Source organism: Hordeum vulgare, chromosome 1H (genome assembly GCF_904849725.1).
Source record: "Hordeum vulgare subsp. vulgare chromosome 1H, MorexV3_pseudomolecules_assembly, whole genome shotgun sequence".
Classification (NCBI taxonomy): domain Eukaryota; kingdom Viridiplantae; phylum Streptophyta; class Magnoliopsida; order Poales; family Poaceae; genus Hordeum; species Hordeum vulgare.
Window position 1 is genome coordinate 231736067 of NC_058518.1, and position 16782 is coordinate 231752848.

General features: G+C 46.7%; 1 protein-coding gene across 13 annotated transcripts; it reads right to left on the reverse strand.

Moving 5' to 3' along the window:
- Positions 1-3708: 3708 nt before the first annotated feature.
- LOC123429375 (cationic amino acid transporter 2, vacuolar-like) lies at positions 3709-15166 on the reverse strand. Of its 13 annotated transcripts, none has more exons than XM_045113490.1 (14): positions 14943-15166; positions 7725-7926; positions 7518-7602; positions 7305-7466; positions 7079-7197; positions 6897-6993; positions 6580-6752; positions 6394-6460; positions 5979-6137; positions 5709-5889; positions 4963-5092; positions 4619-4725; positions 4433-4508; positions 3709-4202 (listed from the first exon to the last, which is right to left on the reverse strand). In XM_045113490.1, exons 1-14 carry the CDS (start codon positions 15073-15075, stop codon positions 4082-4084), a joined length of 1812 nt encoding a protein of 603 aa, XP_044969425.1. In that variant the 5' UTR covers positions 15076-15166; the 3' UTR covers positions 3709-4081. The 13 variants fall into 13 exon arrangements, 12 of the variants coding, with proteins under 12 accessions (XP_044969425.1, XP_044969367.1, XP_044969354.1 ...); XM_045113432.1 differs by having other exon boundaries at positions 7305-7445; positions 14943-15163; XM_045113419.1 differs by lacking the exon at positions 14943-15166 and adding an exon at positions 9382-10005.
- Between the last annotated feature and the right edge of the window lie 1616 nt (positions 15167-16782).

The window sequence follows — 16782 nt, forward strand, 5'->3', positions numbered from 1 at the left end:
TCGATATCACATTGCTCTATGGGTGAATAACACAACAATAAACTGGAAAAGTGGAAATCCTTTGTTTGGTGTGGGTACCAAGAAGGAGAGTAGTTAACAGAGACAGACTATTGGACAGTTGCAGAGTGACAACACCACCACATATGATGCAGAGAGTATGTAACTGGAGTGAGATACTAATTGCTTTCTTGTGGAAGACGGTCTATTCTGTGGTGTAATATAACTTTGGTAGCTCTCTAGAGTGAGAATGCTAAAGCCCTAAAAAAACCATGAGCGACGGAGTACCTGCCATTAAGGAAAAGAAAGCAAACAGAGAAACAGCTCGGAGAATCATAAGCTTATCTTGCTTAGCTTGTTCTAGTTACAGTATGCTTATTTTCCCCGAGATGTTTCTCTGCTAGGTATTGTTCTCAAGCAACTACCAAACTATGAATAGAAGAAGTCTTAACAGTGAGCTATTTCAAAACAAGACAAGGAGAGAGCCTCAAGGATTTAAACGGTAAAATACGAACCTGCACGTACATCATTCTGGTTGTTGAATATGATAGCCATAGCCCGTCAAAAAAAATGATAGCCGATTGATTCTTCATGAAAAGGTGTAGTGACAGTTGAAAAGTTTACCTGATCTTCCATTTATATTTTTCAGAAGACGGTCCTAGAGATGTTGCTTTATTTGAATTCTGCTTATTGCGTTCAGTGATTATATCTAATTTGAGACCTGAATCATCTTCCATAGTTATTAAAAGGTAGCACAGTACTGGTTGAACCTGATAACCTGAAACCATTGCTTAACACGGAGCCCCCTACTTTTTAAAAGGTTTTTATTTTAGTTTACTGTACTTGCTTGAACTATATTAGCTAGGCAAGTGCTAGAACCGAGGAGCATATGATTTTGCTGCTGCAGATTTCATGGCTGGCCTGCTTATCCTCGGTGTGTTCTAACTCGGAGGTCAGAGCCAGTTCGCAACCCAATGTCCGACTTTGAGTGTTGACGCCGACGTCGGACTCAAGCACTCCACCATATTCTTAATATATATACAGACCGACGCCGCTGAGGGCTTAGCCAAGCTGCTTCTAAAAGTCATATAACAATTAAGTGCTACATATTGTCATCGATAAATTCTGATGCATTCAGTGCTTTTCTTCCTTCAATGCTCGTCGGCTGAGTCGAAGCTGCCTGGTCGCCGGTGCGTGTGGTGGACTGCTTGGCGCTGTCCGACGCAGGCCTCTACGCTTGTCTGCGGTGGGGGCTACATCGGTGGTCGTCGATGGTGAAGTCGGAGTCGCCCTCGCGGAGGCGTGATGGCGATGACGCCGGATTACAACCTTGACGGGGCTCTTTCCCTTGACGGCATATGTGCGTTCTTGTGTAGGTTGCCAGGTCGCCCTGTGTGTCCTGTTGTGGCGGGCGCATTGTGACGGTTTTAGCCCGGTTTTTCGATTATTAACCGGAAAACTCTCTTCGACCTTTTTAAATGAGATCGGTACCTAAGGGACCGCGTTTCAAAAAAAAGTAGATAAACTTTGATGGATATGATTTTAATAAGCAAAATGTGTAGGCAGTATTTGATACATTTACACAGACAGGCCTGGACTCGCCGGAGGGTTGTAATGGTGTATGCTTTTGATTGATTAAGCCTATCGCTTCTGCCCACACATTATTTACTTTGTATTCGTTAGAAAATATTTATTTTATATTAACATCATAGCATGTTTGACGGACCCAAGCAGAAACGGTCATGGTGCCAGGTGTTAGCACTTGCTAACTTAAGAAGTCTGCATACCTTTTATCTAACTCAAAGAGAGTTTCTTACCAACTATTGAGCCTACAAGTTTTAGATCTGTGTCTCTAAAGCCACTACTCAACTTCAAGTCGGTACTTTGTTGTAGAGTGTACCTCCATAATTCTCCATCCAAGATAGTACTAAAGTTTGTTCATGATGCTTAGTTTCACGATATGACTTACAAGCCATCCATGTGAGAAATCAAGGGGTTCAAGGAGGGTTCAAAAGGAGCTGGAGCAAGTGGTGGATTGAGGATGGAGTTGGAGCAGAGGCGTATTCGAAGGTGCCCCTACGTGCGCTAAGAACCAACAAGAAGTTATGAGGCGCTTGTGATATGGACGTTGTTGTGTTTTCTCCGTCTCTCCATGTAAGCCGTCAGCAGCACCTCATACTCCCTTCATCCAAATTTAGTAGCGCACAACGATAACGGTAGCCAACGTCCTTCTCATCCATGACACTCCAATTTTTTTGCCTGTTACAAGCCACATCATACACGGTTCTGCATTGTGGTGTGTGTGCCGAAGTTTAAAATTGCATAAGTGGTTGGGTCAACTGGAAAGAACATAAAATTTGTGTTTTCAGTCACAAGTCTGCTCTTCATTGTCGATAGCTTCAAACTGAATGTAGTGCACATGTGCGAGACGGAAATTTGGTGAAGATGCAAAATAAAAGATGGAGCATAATGCTTCAAATCAGCATAGGTTACAAACTTTCACAGGGAAACCAATACAACAGTGCGGTCATAAATATATGTAATTGCATTTTTTCCAGGAATTTGTAATTGCATTCATAGCATCTGTTTTGAATTGTATTATATATATATCATGGTGGACCACAAAATTTAAATAGAAAAGAATAACAGTGACCAATGTATGTCTTGCAAGTTCAGATATATATCCATGCTTAACTAAAGTACGTACAGTGCATACTGTAGAATTATACATCAAAAATTCATGCTTAACTAAACATTCTGCATGTTTTGTTTGCCAAGTTGCTCGCCATTATGTGTGGTTCCCTTGCCATTTCATGGAGTGCAACCGGAAGTGGCACAAGACTGTAGTTGTGTAGCTATAAATTTTACTATTGTTGATGTTTCTTTTCAAGATTGTAGTATTGTTTACCAATTTGGTCCCCGAGTTATGTACTAATTTCCTTTTCTATTCTTTGTATATAATTTACTTCAGTTCATCGAAGTACCTGTTGAAACATGTGCATTGTTTCTCAATATATTGGGCATCAATCCACGTCTTATGAGATCTCTGAATTTTCGATGCATATTGTATTTGCTGAATTAGTTCCTCCACATAACTATGGTTGGATTTGCTTATGTTGTGCTATTTCACTTTAAAGTTTTTGGTCCTAGAAGTGTAATACTTCCTAAGTTAGCCGCAGAAGCGGAATGTATGTGACCTGAATTTATATTCCAGAGTGTATAAACTGATTCAGAGTATTTCGACCCCTTCCGTTCTGAAACAATAGGTTGTATATTCTGTCCTAAAAGAATAGAATCAATTCTTCCATGAGAGAATATAAACGTTACCCGCAAAAAAAAAAGAGAATATAAACGTTATTCGCACTCAACATTCAGCGTCATCAAGTTTCTTATTACCAATTTAAACATGGTCACTAATAGCATAACTAAAGTTTGTGAACATATCATGATAAAATGGTTGGTTGGATTGCATTTGGTATGGATTCTATGAGGATCATTTCTATGGGATTACAAATTAGCTTTACGTTTTTATGGCTGAGCTCATCGTCTTTGGATTACCCACGTTTGGACGGGTTTGTGATCAAGTGGACACCACAGCCGCCGTCAATGAGGATAGGAAGGAGGGTAAGCGGCAACACGGGTGGGGCGCCATGCTGATATAGAGGGTGTGACTCATTGACGGCGGCAACACCGTGTGAGCATGTGCTGATATTTATTTTTTCCGTTGCAACGCACGGGCATTTTTGCTAATATTTTCTAAAAGAACACTTGTTCCAAAAGAGCCTCCTGGGGGTTGGTGAAATTGCCAAAAAAAGAAATGATCCCATGCAGTGCTACTATGGGTATACATGTTTCTGCTTTCGGCTTTAAAACCTCTGAAGAATTCAAAACTCGGGGTTCTTCAGTTTCTTGTCCAAAACTGGTCAGGAACCCCCCAACCATGTGTGATGGCTTCACCCGTTGACAGATAGACCATGGAAGTGCTAACCTTGTCAGTGTGAAGGAAATTCACCAAGGTCTCCGCCTTCACGAGTTCATCAACATATATGAAGATGAAAAATTAGAAAAATACCCCCATGCTGTCTCATGCAGGTGATACGCGCTCGTAGGCCGTTCCTGTCAGGGAACTGTGATTTCGGCCGTAGAAGAGATATATTAGTGCACCAGCCGCAAGCCATACAGAAACGCGGATCCACGTGTGACTCCTGCAGTCAGATGAATCAAAGAGACACAGATTATCTTCAGAAGTTGCTGCTATCACAGCTCACGACAACCATGTTAGGAAATTCAATTTGCAATAGCAAACCACAAAGGTACCAAATTCCAGGTGACAATGTACAACAACAACGAAGAGGTAAGAATGCAAGCACCCCTGATTTCATCAAGAAAATTAGTACATCAATGGTGTATACTCCATACATGCCAAGTTACTTACCCGAGGTTCATAAGAAGGTACATGTTGATGAGGATGCAGCATATTGGAAGTACAGGTACAAGCGGGCACATGAAACCTAAGAAACAACAAGGCAATCTGAGCTTTCTTTAAATTATAAAATCAGGTTGTCCAAAATTCGAATAAAATGTGGCACACAAATAATATCCATGCTCATAGCTTATGTACCTTCAGTTTGTCGTGAAGACCGCACGTCTTGTCCGATGCATGAAAGTACAACGGTAGCACCGAGCAAGAGCAAGCCACCTAAGGCACATGTTGTGCATCGTATGTAACTATAGAAAGTATAAATAGATTAGGATTATTTATATGTTGCTTCTGAACAGGCTGATATTATTTTGGTATCAGTGGTGGAATTATGTTTCATGTTAGTGACTAGTCCGGTAAATAACGTTGCAATAAGAGTGTAGTTTTGTGTCCCAGCATGCCAGCACTGACTAACCTTTTTTTGCATTGCATACATAAAATACTTGGGTTTAACTAAGCAGACAAATGACTGAATTATTACTTACAATGGCAAGGAGGAGAAAGAAACCGCTGGTACAAAGATGATGACCCCAAAGCAAACCATCAATATGCATCTTTTAGCTTTTTGTCCCCTTACCATGTTGGTGACCTCGCTAGCAGTAAGTGCTTCATCAACTGATTGCAAAGGAAGATTACATATATCAAAAGAATACTGGCACATATCATATCCTCAGTAATCATGAAAGGAAAGCTAGGGGTGTAACACGACGTAGCTTGAAAGAGATGAACTATGTATAGTTAACAGGTAAGATATCTTGCAAGGAAATTTATGCATGAGGATTATGACGTAAAGGAAAACAATACTGCAGGGGAGTTCAGTTTCAGCTAGCAGCTAATTTCTGTAGTGGGTGCAAGCTGAGAAAAGCAGACAGAATGCATGATGGCTAAGGCTGTATTTGGCATTGCAGTAGATCGTGATAATCCCAGTTTCCCAGCTAGCTTTTCTCTATTTACCATTTGGCTAATGAACTTTCCCTGCTTAAATGACTATTTTTTATAGTAGATTATAAGATAAGTTTAGCACGGTACAGTTCAGGTGTTCAGCAAGCACAAACTGAACCTAAATTAGGCATGTATAGAACATTCAGTTGGGTGAAGAAGTCATCTAAACGCCAATGATTTTTGGGTTTCACCTTGTCGCTGCTACTAATTCGAATCAAAACAGTTCGGTGAAGAAGTCACAGGTGATAGTGTTTTGAAACATGTACATAAATGATAATTATTTCATTACCATTGCCAAAAGGACCTTCCAAAACTCCCTCATCTGCCTCTGAATGCCCAGTGTGTAAAGCTAGTGATTCAAGTGAGGGTGGATCAGCACCTACCATTGGCATATCATTCGGAGGAGAATATCTTACTATTAAAAGAGAAATCGCAACCATTGTAAATGCCAATAGTGTGCCCACGCTTACCTGAATAAACAGATCAAGAAAACAGTTATTACCTGGAGTAGCTCTCCACTTGGCAATGCTACCATTTTACATGGCCAGTAACATATTACCATCCCTGCCAATTGTGACACATCCATGAAAAAAGCAAGGGTAGCAGCACATATCCCAGTCAGAATTGTGCTCAATGTTGGGACTTGAGTCCGTTGACTAACAGCTGAGAATATTGGGGGAAGCAGTCCATCTCTTGACATAGCCATGACAATTCTTGGCTGACCAAAGACAACAAATAGAATAAACTAATCAGTTATGATTCCTGCTGTAATTTGCAAAATCTTTTGTTCCTCGGTAGAAATACAATAATAGTGTAACCTAAATAGAATTATTTATGACTTCATTGCAAGACCCTGACGTTAAGAAGTTTCACTTGTTTCATTTCCTTGTCAACCTACATATCATGTGCCGGGAGAAGGTGACTGAAATGACAATGGCATATAATGATGCTCTAATTTCTCAGTTCTTATGTACCTGAGGGAGAATAGCGCCAATCAGTGATGCTATGAGAGCAAGAACAGCCCCACTGGAAATGACATACCTGCATTTTCACAGAGATAAGTGCGATGGAGTAATGCTCAGAACTGAAATAAATACAATGTGTGATTATAATTGTCTTAACAACCATGTCATGTGGCTCAAAGGGCTGCTGGCACTTACGCTGCCCATTGCATTCCGTATTGATCAAATGCAGATGAAATAGGGGTGTCAGGATCCATTGCATAATATGGCACCAGTCCGACAATAACAGCAGAAACCATCATGTAGAGGAAGCAGCACATTGACAAAGTCAAACCCATTCCCCATGGAAGATCACGTTGAGGATTCTTCACCTGGGAAGTACTTTGACAAATAAAAGATAATCATGTCACTGCACATTAACAGTGGTGTTCACTAAAGTACCAAAACTGCAAGAGAGAATTTACACCACAAAGGAACACAAATACTTCTTCAATGGTGAAAGAACAAAGGCCAACCTCTTCAGCTGTACTGGCAACTGCATCAAAGCCAATGTAAGCAAAGAAGAGGGTTGCTGATCCAGAAAAAACTCCACCTGCACCATTCGGAAAGTAACTGCATACCAAGAAGCAAATATTAGAGCCATACCAAAATGGGATTCTGTGCATTCTGATAGGCAATTTATAAACCTTAACTTTACCCTTTCGGAACATCATAACCAGGCCAGCCATTCTGGAATCCTAACCATCCACCGGCACAGATGACAAACAGCATAATTGCGACATTTGCAATGGTGATGACGCCTTCCACAAGTGAGCTCTGAATAGGACATCATTCATACTTCAATAGTGTAAAACTGTAAGTCGATAATAGACAGAAATTTCATGCGCTCCAAACTAAGTGCAATTATGGAATAAGACATTTACCTCCTTTATTCCCAGACAGAGTAATGCGGTCACTATGAGGACAAGAATGGCAGCACAAGGATCAACTGGGGTGTCAAGCCATTTAACATGTACTTGTGCTAAGAAGAAGGGCAACTTGTCTTGGCCACCAAAAAACAGAGCCTGAGAAACATAAAATGGTATCTGATTACTTATAGCGCACACATCGGAAGAGAGGTTAGTAGGGCATATTACCAAGTTTGGTGAGATGCCACGTGCCACTGATGATCCACCGATTGTGTACTCGAGAATCAAAGCCCAACCGATCAGCCAAGCGACACTGATGGTAATTTGTCAAGAAGCAGTACATACATAAGAGAAAGAAAGAAAATGTAAACTAAGACGGCCAGATATGTAAACAGAGGAAAGCAAGAAACTGATGGGATTACACATTGCTAGTACCTCTCGCCAATGCAAATGTAGGAATAGTGATAAGCACTCCCTGCTGAAGGGAAGCGGCAAGAAAGCTCGGCATAACACAAGGCAGAAAGAGCAGCAGCAATGCCAGCAATTAGAAAGGAAAGTGTCAAGGCTGGTCCTGCATGGTCATGGGCCACCGTTCCTACCAGGACATAGATGCCGGCGCCAATCGTCGAGCCAACACCTAGCAACAGTCGATATAGCATAGTGAGCTAAGAAAATCATATGTTGAACTGCTAGCTCGGAAATGTTAGGAAATATGAATAGACAAAGGCTGGATGGGGGTGATAGGTGCGTCAGAAAAAGTGAGGAAAGAGATATCCTCCACTGAAAAGGTCGAGGAAGATGGGCGCGGGTAGAAGGGACGAGACTCGTCAAAAGTCACGTCCCGAGAAATACGCATCTGACGACCGATAGGATCCCAACAACGATAGCCCTTATGCTCATCACTATAGCCTAAGAAGACACAGTCAACAGACTGAGCGGTTAGTTTGGTGCATTCGCGAGGGGCAAGAAGAACATAGCAAACACAACCAAACAAATGAAGCGTCGAATAATCGGGAGAACGATCAAAAAGACACTCGAAAGGAACGCCACCTTGCAAAGCAGTGAATGGCTGAAGATTGATGAGATAGATGGAAGTAGAGACAACCTCAGCCCAAAAGTGAGGCGGGAGAGAGGCAGCGATCATATCGCACGAGCCGTCTCAAGAAGGTGACGATGCTTGCGCTCAGACACGCCATTCTGAGCATGAGCACCAGGACAAAAAAAAACTGATCGAGGGTACCCTGCTCAGCAAGAAATCCACGCAACATCTTGGAGATATACTCTCCAGCAGAGTCAGCACGAAACACTCGAATAGGCGAAGAGAACTGAGTGTGAACCATGGCAGCAAAACGCTTATAGATAGATAAGACCTCACTACGAGAAGACATGAAATGTATCCACGTATGTCGAGAGAAATCATCTATAAAGATAATATAGTAGCGATGGCATCCCTTCGAAGCGAAGGGAGCTGGACCCCAGACATCAGAGTGAACAAGGTCAAAAGGACGCTGAGACACAGTCTCGCTATGAGGATAAGGTAACTGAACTTGTTTACCAAGCCGACAACCCTGACAGTCTAAAGACACACCGCCAGAGACGGATCCAAGAAGACCACGCCGAACTAAGGATGAGAGACGAGAGCCACATAAGTGACCAAGGCGATGATGCCACTGCTGAAAAGAGCTGGTATACAAGGCACCAGAGGTGGAGAGACTGGCTGCGGTGGCAGCGGATAGAAGGTGAAGCCAGTCAAGCTGCCAGAGACCCTGAGAGTGACGGCGCCGGGGGCCAGCACCAAGAAGAGCACCAGTGTGACGGTCCAGAACTGAACATGAATCAAAGTCAAGAATGACCCTGCAACCAGAGTCAACAATCTGACCACCAGAAATGAGCTGCATGGTAAGCCGAGGAACATGAGCAACATCGGGAACATGAAAAAATGCAGTGCTAAGAGTGCCTCGGCCAGTAACCGGGGGAGAAGTACCATCAGCAGTAAGAACATGAACAGGAGAATCGAGAGGTCGAGTAGATGACAGGGTGGATGGATCATGAGTCATATGAAAAGATGCTCCAGGAATCCATGGGGATGTACCTGCTTGTGTAGAAGGTGGTCTCACAATTCCAGAAGAGTCCGTAGTAGAACCAACAGACCATGTCGAAGATGCAGCTATCAGGCAGCGAAATCTCCCAATCTCCCACTCAGTCAGGAGCGCAACTGAAGGTGTCGATGTAGACGCACCCGTCAATAGAGAGTCGGAGGCAATCAGCAGGGCGTGAAGTCGCGCAATCTCGTCCTCGGTGAAGTACACAGCTGAAGTAGGCGGCGTAGTGGCACGAGGAGAGAAACGACCACCACCACATGTGGAAGCCGCTAAAGATGGCGGTGTAGCATGACCAGTATCGTCGGCAATGGTCGGTGGAGAAGACGAGACCGTGTGCAGACAAGCACCAAGCGCCAAGGGAAGACGCGTGGATGAAGCACAGTCCATGGAGTCATAGGCACCAACCGGTGAAAGTCGCGAGAGGTGTCGGGGGAGAGCGACATGCACCGATGAAAGTCGCGGTAGGAGTCGGTGTAGAGCGACAATCACCATATGTGGAGCTCGCGGGAGGAGCAGCAGAAGAGCTACCAGCACAGTCGTTAGGAGTCACCAGAAGGCGACGCTGCCGCCGGTGCCGACCGAAATCAGCACAGGGCTTTCACCCGAAGCATCACCCGCGCCACCCCGCTGCTGCGCCACGTCGCTGCCAAGACCGGAGGCACCGCCGGAAAAAAGCAGGCCACCGGCGAGGCCCCACCACCCCCCGCAGCCACCGGCCCGGGGCCGTAGATCAGCCGCGCACCTCGCGCGCCAGATCTGTCGAGAGCCCGCGCCGGCCCAACCCCCCCCCCCCCCCCCCCCCCGCGCGCACGGCACCGCGGCCACCACCTTGCGATGTCGCCGCCCACCGGAGCTGCGAGGCGCACCCATGTCCGTCCACATCGCAGACAACCATGAGCGGCACCCCTCACTGTGCCCAAGCGCCCGAACAGACCACGGGGACCAAGCCCACGCGCCGCCGGTCACTAGGATGCGCCCGCAGCTCACACCCGCCGGCCGACCGCACGGAAGCAGGTCGCGGCCTCCGGCCCACGCTGCCCCAGCCCGCACCACTCCTCATGCCTCGCCAGCCGAGGCGCCGCCGCCAGCCTACCGCAGGCCCGTCGAGCACGCCCCGCCGCGCACCAGATCCCCGCGAAGCCGCCGCAGCCATGTCCTCCGACCACGCCTCCGACGCGTCGGACGACTCGCCGCCGCCGCGCCCCACGCGAGCGCTGCGCCTCCGGCCAGATGCGGCAGCCCGCGCTGCACACACCCATGGGAGGGGAAGGGAATTCCCCGCCGCCGCCTCCACCGACCGGGCTTTGCCCGGCGGTGCGCGCCGGCGGCGACGAGAGGGAGGGACTGAGCGGAAGGGACTGGGGGCAGCGCGGCGAGAGTTCGCCTTCCCCGCTCGCGGGAGCGGGTCGGGCGAGCAGCCAGTGACGTGGTTTTATTTCTCAAAAAAAAGTGACGTGGTTTTAGTTCCATGAGGTGGTAATTCAAAACCCACCATCAACCAACACAGTTTCAATGGATACTGACAAAGGGAATGCTTCTTCCTCTGCTGTCAATGGATCCCACAACACCACCAAAAGTGCCTCAGACAATGGTTCCTCCAATGGCTAGATGCTCTGATTCTGTAGAACCTCCCACACCAACTTCAATGCTTAAAGCACAGATGCATGTGGACCTGCAGAACATAAGATCGGGGCACCTGGACAAGCTGTTTTGTGACAATGGGGACCTCCAAGATGGCTTTGCTTTGCTGAGGGAGATGGAGAATTGGGAAGATGATGAATTTGGTTCTATGAAAGACTGGGATAACCTAGAAGATCAACAAGAGGAGCTGCTAGATGGAGAGAAGGACAAGATGGAAGAGGAGGAATTACAGGAGCTGTATGACGCTGAATTCCCAAAGTTACAAAACCAGGTGAATTCTGCCAAGGAAAAGTGGGGGCCTGTGCAAGCAACCAGGATGAGTACAAGACATGCTGGAGATATCAGAACCATCATGCGAAAAGCCCAACAACTCAAAGAGGTGCTTAACATGGAAATACCAAAACCCCAAGGTACAAAAACTAAACCTGACTCAAATTTCTCTAATTTCAATGATCCTTCTTTCATTTCTATTGCTTCTAGAATAGGGGTGGATATCACCCTTGATGTAGCTGAGACTACTGACAGGAATATTTGTAAAACTCCTGATCAGAAGGGCTCTGACAAGACTATGGGCCTTGCCTCAGAGCCCCCAACACTCCATAGATGTGAGGAAACACCTCAAAATCTTTTTTAGATGATACTAACTCAGAAATCAATTCTCTAACTTGTGGTACTTAGTCCGTAAAAACAAGCGGGGCAAGCACCCTAAGACAATTCCCCTACAATGAATGTGATGTTCTGGAATGTTAGAGGCACTGCTGCTCCTGGTACAAAGACCTTAATTGTGGATACAATTAATAGAACTCATGCTAGTGTAACATCCCTGCTCATCTGTAACAGGGCCATTTGGACCATCTAGTGATTTTAGAAAAGAAGACAATTCTGGTTTTCATCTGAGTACTGACTTCTTCTCTGAGGAGGAGATCAAGAAAGCTGTCTTGGACTCCTACTCTGATGGAGCACCAGGGCTAGATGGGATCCCCTTTTTCTTCTACCAACATTTCTGGGATTTGATTAAGGGGGACCTGATGGCACTGTCTTCTGAGTTTCATTGCAATGATCTAGACATATTTAGGTTAAACTTTGCTATGATAACCCTTATCCCTAAGGAACCTGATGCCTCTTCCATGAAGAAATTCAGGCCCATTAGTCTACTCAATTGCAGTTTTAAGATTTTTACCAAAGTACTTACCAACAGGCTAGCTAAAGTCCTGCAGAGACTCATAGCTAGAAATCAATCTGCATTTTTAAAAGGCAGGTATATTCTGGAAAGTGTGGTGACTACACATGAGGTGCTTCACTCCATCCACTCTAGCAAAAGGCAGGGGCTGGTCTTAAAGCTAGACTATGAAAAAGCTTTAGACAAAGTCAATCTTGATTTTTTAGATGAGCTGCTTAAAGCTAGAGGGTTTGGTGAGAAGTGGATTCAGTGGATCCACCAAGTCACTCATGGAGGCTCTGTGGGGGTCAAAGTAAATAATATGGAGAGTGATTTTTTCCTTACTGGTAAAGGCTTTAGACAAGGAGACCCTATGTCCCCATTACTTTTTAACTTAGTTGTGGATGTCCTTACTAGGATGCTTATCAAAGCTTCTCAGCAGCACCTGATTGAAGGGTTCTGACCTGAGGTTGGTCCTGGTGGAATTTCCTGCCTCCAGTATGCTGATGACACAGTTTGTTTCCTAGATAAAGATATCCTACATGCTACAAACCTCAAGGTAGTTCTCAACTGTTTTGAACAGGTCTCTGGCATGGGAATTAACTACAGTAAGAGTGAGTTGATCCCCATTAATATAGATGATAGTGAACTTGAGGAATTCTTAGAGATCCTTGAATGCACCAAAGGGGCTTTCCCTATTAAGTACCTGGGGATCCCCCTCCATCATGATAAGCTAAGGAGGGAGGATATCCAACCCCTGATTGATAAAATTATGAAAAGGATTGCTGGGTGGAGAGGGAAACTCTTACAAAGGCAGACTGATTTTAATCCAAGCCTGCCTGGCTAGTATCCCTATTTACCTCCTCTCTTTCTTTAAATTCCCTAAATGGGCCATTGATCTAATCAATTCCCAAATGGCTAACTGTTTGTGGAATGATTTTGAGGGCCGTAGGAAATTACACCTTGCAAACTGGAAACTGGTGTGCATGGAAAAAAAGTTTGGTGGTCTAGGAATCCCTAACCTCCAGGATGTTAACCTTTGCCTCCTAGGGTCTTGGATCAAGAGATGCTATGAGAGTGAAGGAAATCCCTGGAGGGCTATGATAGATAGCAAATATGTGCAAAGCAAACCAAACTTATTTTCCCTAGGCCATAACACCCAAACCTCCAGGTTCTGGAAAGGGATCCAATCTATTATCCAAACACTCAAATTTGGATATAGATGGAAGGTAGAAAAAGGAGATAAGGTTAGGTTTTGGGAAGATACCTGGTTTGGCACCTCCCCTCTTGCTGTCCAATTTTGGCCTGTGTATTTGATTTGCAATGAGCAGAACAAATGCATCAGTGAAGTGTCGGATGGTAACACCCTTAAACTTTCCTTTAGAAGGATTTTCAATGATAGACTTATGGAGTACTGGTATCAACTACTGGAAATTGCCAGGAGTGTCAGACTGACTGAGGACTCTGATTCTCTGGTCTGGCAATTAGAGAGTAAAGGAAAATACTCCTCCAGTTCTTTGTACCATGTGATTAATTTTAGAGGAGTGCAACCTGTGTTTGTCCCAGCTGTTTGGAAGATTATTGTCCCACCAAGGGTCCATGTCTTCCTATGACTGATTTCTAACAACAAGGTGATGACCAGAGACAACCTTTGGAAAAGACACATCACTAAACCTCTGGACTGTGTGTACTGTACAGAAGATGAGTCTGTCTTTCACCTGTTTTTTGACTGCACTGTTGCTAGGATTCTTTGGTCCTACATTAGGGTTTACTTTAACACTGCTATTGGTAGTGATTATGAATCAGTAGCTAGATACTGGATTTCTAACAAAAAACATGTTGTCCTCAACAGTGTCAGTTCAGCTATCATGTGGTGCCTGTGGAAGAATAGGAACTCTATGATCTTTAACAGCACCACCTGCATCTCTATTGAACAGGTCTGGAGAGTAATCCTCAAGACTCTCAAATCCTGGGAGGTCCTGATGGCAGAACATGGCATGGAGAAAATGGCCTGCTTCCTGGAAGTGTCGGCAAAACACTCCCAGCTGCCACTGATGATCCTAAGTGGCTAGCAATCAGTCCTCACCACCTACTGCTGCCCCCCCCCCCCCCCCCTCGACAAATGTTACTGCTGCGTGTAATGAAGTAGCTGTTTCTTTTTCAGTTTAGGATTGGCTCGGTCTGAGCCCTCTCCCTCTCGGCCTGCGTGCCGGTTTATACTTAGCTCGCTGTCATGCTCTCCTCTAAGTGAGCTGATGTATAATACTTTGTTGGGTTTCATCTTGCAATGGAACCGGGGGGAGAGCTCCCTGTTCATCTAAAAAAAAAACTCTGAAACCAATAACCTATGCCTCAGTTGGATCTGAAAACTCGGATCGGCATTGCGGTCGTATTTTCCTTTCTTTCTAGATGTAATAGTTGGTTCAGGCCACCTTTTCTTGAGATAATCAAACCAGATAGTTCATACAACACGCTTCTTTTCACAGCAAACATGTTCAGGAAAGAAAAACAAATCACCGCTAGATAACTAGACTCGACTGAACTAGTTATTGCCACCAATGCAACACACAAGGCACCAATTGCAAAGAAAGAATTACAGAGATAAAACAAGCTGACTATTGATGTACTAAAAAGTGATCCTAAGAGGGGAAAAGCAAATATCGTTTTACTCTCACAGCTGATGGACAGAAACAACAATATTTTCTGTTGCAGAGAATATGGTTGGCTAAAAGGTCAAGGAGACGAATGTACCAATGGCCGTGAGGTGGGGAACGGAGAGCGCCTTAGCGAGGCGTCGGCCATCCGCCGCTGCTGCAGAGGCCGCCGGCTTCCGGCGGGCCAGGCTCTGCAAATCCGACCAGGAGAGGCGGCTTCCCTGCTGCATGCCTGACCATCCAATTGCAAGGGGCTCAAGAGAGATGCTGCGACCGGTGGGAGACGATGGGCGCTGACCAACCAATTTGCAATGGGCGCTGAGATGAGACGATGGGATGACAGCAAGTATGACGCAATTTCCTTATTATTATTTTTGTCTAATAATAATATAATCAAGATAGGGGGTCCTCCTCTCCTCTCTCGCGACCGGCCGCGCCCAACCTCCCCTTCCTCCAGCCCCACCCTCTCCCTCTCCTCTCCGTCGCCGTCGCTAGCACCCGCGGCCGGCCTGGCCCCGGGTTTGCTGGTGGCGGCGGCCCCCTGCCCTTCCCCTTCCGGTGGCTCTCCGACGTGGGGCGGAGCTGCACCGAGGGGTGCTCCTAGGCGGCAACATTCCAGGTGGGTGTGGGGCTCCCCGACGTGACATTGGCGGACGGCTGGGCGGCGACATCATAGTTGGCGGCGGGGGTAAAGTTGCGACGCGATCGGGCGGCGGCCTACCGGCCCCGATCTGGGCCTGGGCGGGCCAACGACGGAGCAGATCTACGGCGGAACTTTCAGGAGTCGGGGGAGCAGCGACGAGCGGCTGGGCCAGCCCACTGCAGCCGGCAGGGCTTAGCGAACCCGTTTCGAGCCCGGCTGGGCCAGGGGTGGCCTCGTATGCCCTGCTGCCATGTTCGGTTGGTGACTGCGGCGGTGCCGGAGGCGCGGGCCTCCCGCACGTCGGCGGTGGAGGTGGATCTCCTCCCGCTCGGTTTCGGTGCTGCTGCTCCATCGTTTGGCGCAGCTCTCCGTCTCCTTGGCCTCGTGTTGGTGTTCGCAGTGAGACTGCATAGATGATGGCGCAACCGTGTTGGCGCATAGGGTTAGGCGGTGATTTGGCTGGTCGGCTCCGGTTGGGCGGTGGGGTTTGAAGTGCGGGAGAAATCCTTGCCGGTTCGTCCGGCTCCGATGCGATGACACTCACGAGTGCCACCACTCCTTCCTGGAGGATGTCGGTGGTAGCCATCCCCTACCTCCTTTCACGTGTCGGGGAAAACCCTAGGACTCATCTGGGCAGCAGCGTCGTCGACGTCGTATCCCTTCTTGGAGGTGTTGCTTGGCACACGACGGATCGGAGCCTCGAGATGTGGTGGTTTGTCTCCGAAAGGCGCACCGGTGGCGGATCTTCTACTCTTTATCGAGCTAACGCTGTTGGCATTTGTTTATTTTTCGTTTTTTTGGGCTTGATGTGTTATTCGCCCCAGCAATGATCTATGTACGGTGTTGGTTGCTTTGTATACAAAGCGGGGGGGAACCCTTTTTCGGTAATCAAGATAGGCCAACATGGTCAACCAGCGGGAGGATATCATTGGTAAGGGCATCTACAGTCGGACCCCTCAAACCCTACTCGCAGGCCGCCCAGTCACTGTCCGTTCACGAAAATTCGATCCAGATGGGCCTTTCAAATCGGTCTCAAATGACCGGGATGACCGGCGTCCTCCATTTCCAGCCCAAGTATGGGGTGGATATGGGGGAGCCCATCCACACCCGCAAAGTCGGACCCGACAGCCCGACCCTGCCTCAAATTGCACCAAATCCCCTAACCCTTGCCGCCCGCCAACATTTCCCGTGCCCGACCCCTCGCCATCCTGCACCCTTGCTCTCCATCCTCACCACGTGTCCCGATCCGCCACCGTGATGTCTTCCACCCCGTCCTCGACCGCCGGATGGAGAT

What these genes read in the sequence shown, in the direction of transcription:
- LOC123429375 (XM_045113419.1), bottom strand. Translation starts at nt 9,883, where the DNA reads ATGGTGATTGTCGCTCTACACCGACTCCTACCGCGACTTTCATCGGTG. An exon ending in TACGGAATGCAATGGGCAGC is followed by an intron (nt 6,461 to 6,579) that starts GTAAGTGCCAGC and finishes GTGAAAATGCAG; the next exon opens with GTATGTCATTTCCAGTGGGG. An exon ending in TCTTTCTCCTCCTTGCCATT is followed by an intron (nt 4,726 to 4,962) that starts GTAAGTAATAAT and finishes TACTTTCTATAG; the next exon opens with TTACATACGATGCACAACAT.